The 12,451-nt window shown below is 37.2% G+C and overlaps 2 protein-coding genes across 2 annotated transcripts; one reads left to right on the top strand and one right to left on the bottom strand.

The window, feature by feature from the left end:
• The first annotated feature begins 93 nt into the window (after positions 1-93).
• Positions 94-4,880, top strand: tomm6 (translocase of outer mitochondrial membrane 6 homolog (yeast)). Its single transcript, XM_007254286.4, has 3 exons — positions 94-194; positions 1,963-2,099; positions 4,560-4,880. The coding sequence occupies exons 1-2, from the start codon at positions 94-96 to the stop codon at positions 2,057-2,059; spliced, it is 198 nt and encodes a 65-aa protein (XP_007254348.2). The 3' UTR covers positions 2,060-2,099; positions 4,560-4,880.
• On the bottom strand, positions 4,683-11,963 carry si:ch73-15b2.5 (rho guanine nucleotide exchange factor 19). The gene is made up of 14 exons (XM_007254287.4): positions 11,837-11,963; positions 11,470-11,570; positions 10,459-10,629; positions 9,918-9,991; positions 9,562-9,815; positions 9,065-9,225; positions 8,797-8,949; positions 8,560-8,689; positions 8,407-8,481; positions 6,563-6,655; positions 6,316-6,470; positions 5,620-5,790; positions 4,897-4,949; positions 4,683-4,813 (listed from the first exon to the last, which is right to left on the bottom strand). Exons 1-14 carry the CDS (start codon positions 11,837-11,839, stop codon positions 4,806-4,808), a joined length of 1,602 nt encoding a protein of 533 aa, XP_007254349.3. The 5' UTR covers positions 11,840-11,963; the 3' UTR covers positions 4,683-4,805.
• Between the last annotated feature and the right edge of the window lie 488 nt (positions 11,964-12,451).

The raw sequence follows: 12,451 nt of genomic DNA on the forward strand, positions 1-12,451 counted from the left end.
CACAAGGTCTAGCAGTGCAGCAGCAGCTAGCGTCCACCTTAAGATAACCTTATCTTATTTTCTATTCAATATATTTATCAGTAGTAATAGAAAATGAGTGGGGCAGGAAAGAAGCCTGAAGCGGCATCTCCAGGAATCGGTGGCTGGTTTAGCTCCGCTTGTCGGTTCGCGACAGACAGAAACGATTTCAGACGGTAAGCTAAGCTAAGCTAATATAGCTGTTAGAAACCCATAGCTAAGGATAGCCAGGTCAGGTTTGCTAGCTAATGGATTAGCTAACGTTAGCTAAATAGATACTGAAGATCTAGGTCTTTGCTTATTTTATTTATTTAACTATATGTTAGATTAAGCATTTAGAAAAGCTAATTGCTTTTCATGATTAGAAGAGTAGCTACAACTAAATGATAATCGTAATGGTAAAGAACGTTGAATAAACGTTCATTTTTTTGGTTGCATTGTGTTCTCTTTAAGGTTGATGATGGAAGAACAACCATAAACAACCTTTATTTAACATTGACTAATACGCATCATTAGTGTTGATATTTTTGGTTGCATTAACCCACATCTTTCAAGGTTAATGATGAAAAAAACAACAACCATAAAACAACCTTTATTTAGCATTGCCTGATAGGCATGGGTTAGTGTTGCAAACATTTACTTAACTAAAGGTTTAGAATTTTAGAGGATGGTGGGCAATATAGTATTTATGGTATACTCTTGGCTGAATTGAAAATTACACTTTATTCTTGCATGTGATATGATGTGGCACACCTCTAACTGACTTATAATAAAAATCAAGAATTTTATCAGATTTGTAACATAAGTCAATGATCCAGAATGTCATAATAGTAATAATGCATTCCAAATATCTCCACATATCCAGGATTAAAGTAAAATGAATGATTCTGGACAGATAAAATCTGTCTCTAGCAGATATATACATATATACACATTTTTTTTTATTTCACTGAAAACTGCAAACAAAGTAGTACCTTGGTGTGATAATCAGGGGTGGGGGATATGGCATGATATTTTAGGGTATAATATGAAAAAAAAAAATCCAAACTGTTGATATTATTGCCTACAGTACGATATGGCACACTTCTAGTAGGGGCTCTGAATATACACACATTAATGCTTTTATGTGAAAGGTGCTCCCCACAAATAATACTATTAATAATATTAGTAATTATTACTTGTCAATTCTTACAATATATATAAAAATAATACAAGATATTCATATTTAACTAATGTTTAACACAATACAAAAACAATACATATAAAACAATGTAAAATAAGTGTAAACTGTGTACACAAACAAATCAATGCTGACGGAGATCAAAGTTTTAATTCAATAGGGATGGAAAAATAAATGTTGATTCAACGTCCTTTTGCTAGCTGGGTAGATAACGGTACCGATAACTGCTGTAAGGAATTACCATTAGTTTTAGTTAAAGTAACCATTGTATGTTATCTAAACTAGCTTTAAGTATAAAAAAAAATCTGATAACCGCTAATGATAATAAAATTATCTGTAACCTAGCTAAGCTGTCTAACTAATGTATACTTGAACACAAACATATTGCTAATCTATTCAATGGCAAACTGTTGTGGCATCCCTAGGTCACGACCTCTATTTAAATGTGGAGTCTATCATGTGTCATCAAATATTTTTATGTATGTTTTGGTACCCCTAAAATAGTTCTACCTTCCAGCATTTTCACTCCTCAGTGCATTTAGTTTTTACTTGCAGAAAGTTTGATTAACAAAAGGTTAATCAAAAAATGTTAGATTCCACAAGAAGAGTTGGTGACCAGTGTTTTTTAATCGGGTTTTAATCATCACCTAAAAATAACTCAATAGCTTAATCACCAGTGTCCAGTCCTGCGCATAGTTAAGGCTCTAATATAACCTCTAATAACCTTTGACAGTATTTATCTTACCTTTCTCTTTTTTCTATAGGAATCTCCTAGTTAATCTAGGCTTGTTTGCAGCTGGAGTTTGGGTAGCAAGGAACCTGTCAGACTTTGACCTGATGTCTCCTCAACCAGGCACATAATTCTAACCTAATGAACACCAGGAGGCCATCAGGTTTACAGGTAACATTGCATGTGTTTATTTACGATAAAAAACAATACAAGTCAAGTGGCTTTTGTCATTCCATCTGAGTACAAGTACACAGTGAAGTGAAAACACATTCCTCCAGGACTGTGGTGCATCATGGTACAAACAGTATGATATACAGGTGCTGGTCAACGAATTAGAATAATTTGAAATAGTGCAATCATGAAATTCTTTGAATGCATTTTTTGTGCAGAAAGCAAATCAGGTGTTCACCGCACCTGTCCTACTCGTTAGACTAATCACAGAACTCGTTACCTGGAAAAAAATTTGCTCAGCTGAGCTTTCCAAAAGGCCCATTTAGGCCATTTAACTGTGACACTGTTGTTTTATTGAATTAGAATAATGGAGAAACCGTTTCATTGAATTAGAATAAATGCTCGAATTTTTGTTTTCTGTGAAGAGTGTTCACTGTGCAGTATAAAGTCAGGGTTGAGTAGAATTTCTAAGTTGTAAAATCAATCATGGGTAAGCAGCGCGACCTCTCAACCGGAATAGTGGCTCAAATTCAAGCCCTTTGCCAACAAGGCTTGACCCAAACTAAAATTGCTGAGCAGCTCGGCATCAGCCAGTCTTCCGTCTGCAAAGCTCTCAAGAAAAACTGCAGCAAGCGCACCAACTGTTCCGGCGTCCGAAAAACTTCTGCTCGCGACAACAAGCAGCTGAGAAAGATCGCAGTCAGCAACCGGTTCAAGTCCACTTCCGAGCTCACCGACTTGTGGAACAAGCAGACCGGCGCTGACGTCTCCAGATCAACCACTTACCGTCGTCTGCGCGAACTCTGCTTCAAATCTCGCGTTCCAGCAGTAAAACCGATGCTGAACAAGAAACAAATGGAGAAACGGCTGAAGTGGGCCAAAGAACACGGCGAGTGGACTGCTGAAGCCTGGCAGAAAGTGGTCTTCAGTGACTAATCACGCTTCTGCATCTCCTTCGGTGACCAAGGTCCTCGTGTCTGGCGTCGTGGTGGCGAAACCTACAACCACAAGTGCGTGAAAAGATCCGTCAAGTTTCCCCAGAGCGTTATGGTCTGGGGATGCATGTCCGCTCGAGGTGTAGGGAAACTCTGCTTCCTCAAGAAGACTGTCAATGCTGCCGTATATCAAGATGTTCTGGAAACGTTCCTGATTCCGACTGTTGAGGAACAGTTCGGCGAAGAAGACTTCATATTTCAACAGGATCTTGCACCGGCTCATGCGGCAAAGTCGACCAAAGATTGGTTCACTAAAAAACAGCTTGAAGTTTTGGCATGGCCGGCCAACTCGCCTTACCTCAATGTCATTGAAAACCTTTGGGCCATCGTCAAGCGGAAAATTCGTGACAGAAAGCCTACTACGCTGGACCAACTGAAGCAGAACATCGCCACTGCCTGGGAAGCTGTGAGTGCGGAAATTTGCGACAAGCTGGTCAAATCGATGCCGAGGAGACTTCAGGCAGTCATACAAGCCAAGGGGGCAGCCACAAAATACTGAGAAAGTGATGATTGTAATTATAATAAAAATTATTCTAATTCAATGAAACGGTTTCTCCATTATTCTAATTCAATAAAACAACAGTGTCACAGTTAAATGGCCTAAATGGGCCTTTTGGAAAGCTCAGCTGAGCCAATTTTTTTCCAGGTAACGAGTTCTGTGATTAGTCTAACGAGTAGGACAGGTGCGGTGAACACCTGATTTGCTTTCTGCACAAAAAATGCATTCAAAGAATTTCATGATTGCACTATTTCAAATTATTCTAATTCGTTGACCAGCACCTGTAGACAACATGAAGAGCAAACCTACAACAAATTGTGCAAACAGAACTAGAACTACAATACATACAACCGACATTAGACATTTTAACAGACAGGACAGTTCAGTACCAACCAGGGCTGTAAAAAGTAGTCAACATAATTATAAAAATGTATCAATTCCGAATTTTAGTGCCCAATTAAGTCCCCAAGTCAGTTAAAGGGCATTAAAGAAAACAGACACATTTGTATTTTTTTAAAGTGATGAATAAAGAAGGAGCCAGGATAGTATAGCAGAAATAAATTGCTGACTAATCTAAAAAAATAAAACAGATTATTGGACTACCAAAACAATAATTAGTTACAGCCTTAGTACCTACACAGTACAACCTGAATGCGTGTTTTGGGGGATATGCAATATGCTACAACATGGGTATACGCAGTGATAGCTTAATACATACATGAACTCAACAGTTACTGAGGTAGAGCTTAATATTGCTGATAGTAGGTATAGAGTGGGAGCATCAGTAGAGACACGCATTTCAATCAGCCTCAAGGCCAGTCACCTGATTAAATTGTTATAATTACAGATGAGCTGCTGCTATATCCTGTTCCATGAGTGATAGCAGTGTTTATCATTACATTTAACAGTTCATGTTAATTTCTTATACTTACATGCTATAAATTAACCTCATTTTTTTGTTTCTAGGAGGTGATTGACATTTCTTCTATTCAAGAATGAATCTTCGTAACAAACAGGACTGATAATAAATCACACTGAATGAGGATTGCATAACCAGAGGACTGTATTATTGCACAGTGAAACAACTGATTATTAGAAATGTCAAACTTTATTTAGAATATAAATAACAGTACAGGTTTATATTAAAACAATTGTTTATGAACATGCTGTTTTTCACAATGTGGGATAAGGCCATCATTCAAGCAGGCTTGGTCATACACCTGAAAGAACGGATGTACAAAAATGATGTATGCAAAACCCAATAAAATGTGTACTACCATCATGAAATCTGTGATTGAATTACCTGATGTGCTCTTCTGTGAAGATAAAAGCTGGATCCAGGTTTCTCTTTCCAACCTGCAAACAGTGGGTTTAAAAAGAATCAAACTTTCACATCCAATTCAACAGGGAGGCCTTGATTTAAAACTCTGTTTTATTCACACAATGTATTCTCACAGTTTAGTAGCTATCTGGTCTGCTGGCACCCTGGACAAATACAAGGCCAGACCTACCTCTGTAAATGGGACGGAAATCTAATTTGTGGCATATCTATATTGGGTTCAGACAGCAAGAAGCATGTGAAATTTGATTTTTGCAAATCCGAACAAAACAAGTGTAAACATTTGTAAGGCCAAATTCTTTTCATGGCAAGAAAGGCATAAGAAGTTCAGCATTTTTTTTGTTGTTTCACAGAAATAAGATTGGGTATAACTAGTTTGCTTAGCAGCAGCAATCGTAGCAAGTATGCTAGCTCCAAACTGGACTAAATCTGTTGGCCGGAGTCACTACAAGGACGCCTGTGAGGTTTGCTGTTGATTTCAAAGACCAACAGTTGTTTTCCAGTACAGCATACAGCATCTTAAATGTGCAGCTAAGATACACTCTTAAATTCATGGTGCTTCAGTTTACATATCTTCATTACAAACCCCATTCATTAGTGAATATTGTACAAAACCATTTGAAACACCTTTGTTTTTAGGAGTTCTACAGGAAAATCAAGCAGAGATCAGAATTGAAAAATAGATACCGTGTCTGAGCAGCAAGTATAATAGCAGTTGCAGTTTTTGAATGGTTCTGGGTGAGGCGAAGGAGAAAAGCTTCTGAAGGCAGCCCCAGCATTTGAGTCTTTAGCTCCTCTACACGAACATGAGCAGGGAATGTTGCATAGTCCTGCACGTTAAATCTCTGTCCATGTAATCTGCAGATAATATTTACACAAGTGATATGCATGTAACAGACAGGTGCAACAGCCCAGACACTAAATTGTAAATGCAAATTTTACACTGGACTCTATGTAAAAAAAGTTTAAAAGGAGTAAATTCTATGAACATTTTTTTTCATAGGGAATAAAAAAAATGCTTTTACTGATATACTTGCAAAACATGTTTGGGATGAGATTTAACAACATTTAAAAATAAGCATTTTCATAAAGAAATATCACTGACTACAATATTTACATAAATGCACAAAAAGATAAAAAAATAGGCTCTATATAGCCAATAAGTTTAACATAACAGTATTATGTTATAGAAAGTTTCAAATCTTAAGATATATTGCTTTTCCAAAAGCAGATGTTTTTGTAGTGCAATCTTGTATGTTTATAGTTTATATCGCTACAGCTGTACTGTGCGTATTATGAGAAAAAAAATGATTTGGTTTGGATTCAATTTAAGAATTATCCTAATGCAAAATCTCCCACCAAAATAAACAAAAATACACTCACGTCTTGAGAGATAAGAGCAAGAGGTCATTGAAGAGATGCAGATAGATATCAGTGCTCGACACTGTGGGGCCTGATGTAAGATGACTCTTGACTGTCAATTTCTTTAGGCCTCCCGCTCGAATCAGATAACGCCCACTTATGATTAATGGTACTGACTAATGATAAACAATAAAAAGAGAAGGGAATAAGCTCTTACAACCAGTACAACAGATAATTCTCAGCAATAACAAAATGGACTAACTCAGACCTTGACATTTCCAAAGTCCACTAGCTTCCCCAAAGAAACCAGCTCCTCTGTCCGTTTCATTCGCTGAACGCTGTTGTCACACTCCACCACTATCTACATTACACAAAGGAAAAGTAATCAATTAGTTAGAAACAAACAGACCCTTGTATTAGTGTGAGGTAAACTTTTTAGTCTTTAAAGACTTTGAAGTGAGAGCAGCTTCTTAAAAGCACAAAGAAAGAGTAAGCTTTGCAGAAATTAGACTAGGTTCAGACTGCAGGCAAATCAGACCTGTTGAGAAAATTTCAACAAGATAATCTCTCTTATTGCGAATACTTCTGGAACAGTAGATCATCCAGACCAAAATAGTTCTTAGGACAGGCCTATTTGCAAGTGACCAGATCAGATGCGTGTCTGGACATCACAAATGTATCTGCATGTGATACTGTGGTGTGCAACAGTTACTAATCTTTAGAGCTCTTCTTGATTTGATGGGGTCTCTGTCTGTCGTGTTGACTGTGTTGACCATACCTGTCAAGTCTCCCGTTTTGGCCGGGAAACTACCGTATTTTACTCCTCTTTCCCGCCGTCCTCCCGTATTAGTATTTTCCCGTAAATTTCCCGTATTATACTAAATAAAAAAATATATAGGCCACAGGCGACAATGCACTGACCGCTGTGTGTCTCTTAACCAATCGTGGTTCCGGTTCAAGGAGAAAGTCCCGCCTTTCAGGAGAAACAGCCAATCAGCTTGCTGGTTTTGCGGAGAGCTGTTTAGTGTGGGGGAAGCCCCGCCCCTCCCCTCGCTGTGAGTTCAGGCAGCTAGTCGGAGCAGCTGTCGTTAAAACTAATCTGGATATACGGAGATTTTTCTAAAAGAAAGGTAACTAACCATGTAAACTGTGATGAGATTGTTTCTGATAGCTGGTTAAAAAGACTCTTCTCTGAATCAAAACATAAATTAAACCCATTGTGTGTTTAATAAAATCCAGCTTGTGACTCAGTTAGCTTAACTTTAGAATTAGCTAGATAGATATTCAGGGTTTGAGAAAAATCTACATATATATATATATATATATATATATATATAATGCCCTGCCCTTATGTGCCTGATCAGCCAATAACTATAATTTCCAAACTCTATTTGTTCAGGGCTAGTTTTAGGGTTTGTTAGAATTTGTTTAAATCTCAAGTATTGTGGTGTAATGTATTATTTAGAAGGGGTAGAAGAGATGGTTGAGCTGGAGAGAGAGAAAATGTGAAGAGGGCTGAAATTAACTGAACTGATCAGGAGTGGACTGAACAATAGAAAGAAGTATTAATGAAAGATTAGTAATTGTGTAGGCCCCTTAGAACTATTATTTACTTATGGAATATATCTGATCCATGTCCTTCTTGTAAATTTGTGCACCCTTCAATTTCATATATATATATATATATATATATATATATATATATATATATATATATATATATATATATATATATATATATATATATATATATAAAGCACAAGTCCTCGGTTGGGCTGTTGGGGCGGCGGAAAAAATCCCTTATTTTCAAGTCCAAAACTTGACAGGTATGGTGTTGACTGAAATCTGATTTGAGCATCTAGTTCTGTAAAAATCCAACTGTAACTGCATTTCAAGCTGCATTAAATGTAGTTTTGGCCTGATTTGCTCCAGACTATCAAAAATCAATCTGGATACAATCTAGATATGGATTTGGGCTGGAAGTCTAAACATACTTTTTAAAATCTGGATACTTTTTGAAAAAGCTGTATTGTTAGTATATAAAGTAAGAAAAAAAATCATCAAGAAAACCATACAGCACAAGACATCCTAGATCAAAGATCCTAAGCTTACCTCTCGCACAGCTTCGATTGCTTGCTTCAGGTAGGAAACATCAGCTGATCGCTCATCAGTTCTTTTGAGGATGTTCTGAATCATTGATAAAGAATGTAAACAAACACAAAGGTACTCAACGTTTTTTAACTTCTAAATTTTGAAAAAGCTCACCTCAAGAATAAGCTTTAATCTCGTAATCCTTTGGAAAGGAAGGACCAGGAAGGACTTGAGTGTCTGTCTCTGGCATACTGGATCCTTCTCCAGCTTCTTCACAGTCAAAGCAAACCTCTTGTTTTCCAACCTAAAATAAAAATGCCCACATAACCCAGAATAGAGCAGGTATAGGAGAAATTTACACGAGGAGAGGTACATTCAAATCCATAAAATAAGACAATATACAGGACTTACAAAAGTTTTGCAATGAGGGCCTCCTGGTACATCATGTTGGTAACATAAGGCACATAGACTCGACGAAAAGCTGATCTATGATTCAGCACAATATCACCGACTTTAGACATCACCACATTCTGACCCAGCCTGGTCTCCAGATCGAGAAGGAATCTGACAAATAAAATACAATATTCAAATTAGGTCATTTTAGAACTAAGGTAAGCTATGAAAATTAATCTAAACCAGTTAAGACTGAATTTTAATTTAATGGAGAATTGGTCCTTACCCCTCACTGACCTTGCAGACCTCCTTCAGGTTGGAAAACAGTACATGGGTCTGTAAAGGAGGCAATGTGGCCTTCAGTTCTGTTGAGGACTGAAACAGCCCAACTGCCACTCGTAAACTCTTCTGATATGAGGTTTCAGACACGATCAGTTCAAATATCGCCTATGCAAACAATTTGAAACCAGAGGAACATCAACACATTTTCCAAAAGAAATATAGGATCAATTTACCAGGCTGGGATTAAACCTGGACATGGATTATATTTTCCTTTCAAATAAAAAAATCTTCATTCAAAACGCTGTTTAGACTAAGATTAAGACTGTGTTGAATCCTTCTAGGAAACTGCCTCAATGTTGAACACAAATTTCTGGAAAATAATTACATTGCTCTCACAATAATTCATGTTACAACGTGCTTTTCTGAACATGTCAGAGATATTAAGTGTTGGTACAATGTAGTGGATAACCACTTAATATGGCAAATAGAGACTAAATTCACCTCTTGATGCCGAATGTCACTGGTTGGAAGTGAATGTAGCAAGCGTCTCCTCTTCACCTCAGGCTGCTCCTGCCACAAGGCATATGGTGAAACATTTAGCCCTGGAGGGCTTGATACACTAGTTGGGCTGGAAGCTCGGGGAGAGGGCAGACCAGCAAGTCCCAGTGACACCACATCTGCCAGCCTTTTATGCTGCACTTTGTGAAGATCTGCCTTCATACATTTAATCCAATACTCCTGATACAGAGGTACAGCTAGAGAGAGAAAGAGGAGGGAGAGAGAAACACAGTGCATCATCTACTTTTAATACTGTTAACAATTGTGGTTTTCAAAATGTGATGTGGCTCTAAACTTACTTTTGATACATTTGGATTCATACTTCAGTTGAAAGGGTTCCTCTTTGGTTTCTTCCTGAGAATCTTCTGTGGACCTAAATAGCATATACTCTGATTAACAAGCCTTAATATCATGACTCCTCAGAAAGCCATCCAAAACTGATGAACAATTAACTGGTGAAAGTGAAATTAGCAATCAATCAAGTAAATTTGCAAGTTAAAATTATGTATTATTATTATTATTATTATTATTATTATTATTTGTAGTAGTAGTAGTAAAACTATAAATACAAAACAAATACCTGAATTATAACAACATACAAGTAAATCACTAATCTTCCAAAATAACATTAAATAACAAGAACCTCTGGAGAAATTACTCAAAGAAAATATGATCTAATAATACAAGGATCAGGAACACTACTAGTTTTAATTTAAAAGAAACAAAATCTTAACAACTACAGCTTTAATTTGTGAACATGAGGTTGAAGTGACTATTTCTAAGACTATTCTTCAGTCCAAAATGTTCCAAAAAATCCTTTAAAATCATCAACAAGCCAACCGTTTGTCTTCAACTCGTCCACAGTCCTGAACAGGAGAGTCTGGTCGGCTGGGCAGGGCCTTCTGGTCCACTGTGGTGAAGAGAGGAGCAGTGTGGAGGAAAACATCCTGAAGACTCCAGGAGTCTGACCTAGCAACTGATCTCAGAGCTTCAGCAATCCCAGGAATAGCACTACAAAGGAGAGTGAAGGGACACAGATTTCAACCCTCCTGTTTTATATGCATGCATGTATTTTGCTTCATATTTAATGACTTTTCCTAATTTAATGGGGACAAATAGGTACATTTAAAATTTACATGATATGTTTTTAATGTCCTGTTCAATGTATGTATCAGTGTTCTTTGGGGTCAATTTAGCCCCAGGATGTTTTAGCTGTATAAAACCTTTTAAAAAATATCTGCATTTAACACACATTTGTTTTGGATGATGCAAAGGTCACTAAGACATTCAATTTTATAATCTTTAAAAAACTTTGGGGACTTAACCTAACATTACCATAACTGTAGTAGTGGAAAAACCACTGAGTTTGACCCTCCTTTTTTCTGTCAACCACTAGCCAACACACTACCTTCCAAAAGTGAAAGGTTATTATGGTCTGTCTCACCACTTTAACAACAGGACAATCATTATGAAAATGATTCTAGGGCTCACCACATATTTTGTGAGGCATGTCCAAATCATAAAATAATCATATAATAATAATAATAATTATAATAATAATAATAATATCAAAGAAATTTTAAGCAATGAAAATAATCGAAATAATCTAGCATGTGGCATAAACGTAGATAACAATTTTAATTACTTTATAATCATTTTAAGGAGGTTAAAATAGCTGAGGTCAGATTGACCCCAAGGATAAAATATGTTAGTAAATTTGAAGGCAGCAGGAAGGACAAACACATTACAGACATTTATAAAAGTACTCGACACTTTCACTACTAATAGAGGAGATGTATTAATAGGAGAAACTGATCATAATATTATATATACAAAAAAAAACACATCTACCCATATTCTGGCGCTTGGCAAAGCTCCGTGTTTGTTTTAGCGTGATATCCATCCATCTTGGGCCGGGCAGATTCCCACACTACAGGGTTCTTGTTGTTGGTCTGAAACAAACAGCAGGATTCACTACATAGTCACCGGGCAGTGGTGTGCCTTTACTCGTGTCCTTGTTTCAAAACGAAACAAACAATGCAGTTATCTTAAAAATCCATTGGTTGTAAGCAGTCACACTGGTTTCGCATGCAGTCCTGGCCTGAACAAACACAGGTTTATTGGCTGCTTCAGCGAGAGCTCCGACTCTCAGCCTCATCACCGCGAACACGTGCAGACCAATCAGCTGTGAGTGCAGTAGTGCAGCTGTGGGACTTACCATGAACTTTCTGCGTGGAGATAAACGCGAAGGTACAGAAAGCACTTATCTCCACTCTGCGCTCAGCGACATGTTCATACCTGCCCCGGGCTGTTTGTTGAAGACTTGTGTGTGTTCTCCTCGGGTGTGGCTCATTGATTGACATCACGTTATCCACTCCACTCCCCCCCTCCCTCCACCACATAAACGTTAAAGGGTCCATAGGTATTTTCTCTTAGCTCCACTCAAGGCATTTGTGTGGTTTTATTTCCATGACTTCACATTAACTAACTCTTTCCTTCCTGTGCTTATGACATGTTTACATTTTAATGTGTTTATTTTTTATTTTATTTTACATAATATGAATCTGGCAGTTATTCTTCTGCATCAAAAGGTCATAATGATTGGACCACCGGAAATGCACCAAAATAACGTGGAAGACAAGAGTGTGACTGTTCTTTGACTTACATTGAAAGTTTAATTTTTCCATATTAGGAGACATCAGTTTCTGAATCAGTTTCTCTGATTTTGCTATTTATAGGTATACGTTTGAGTAAAATTAACATTGTTGTTTTATTCTATAAACTACAGACGTTTCTCCCAAATAAAAATATTGTCATTTAGAGCATTTATTTG

The sequence above is a fragment of the Astyanax mexicanus genome, chromosome 5, assembly GCF_023375975.1.
Source record: "Astyanax mexicanus isolate ESR-SI-001 chromosome 5, AstMex3_surface, whole genome shotgun sequence".
Taxonomy (NCBI): Eukaryota; Metazoa; Chordata; class Actinopteri; order Characiformes; family Acestrorhamphidae; genus Astyanax; species Astyanax mexicanus.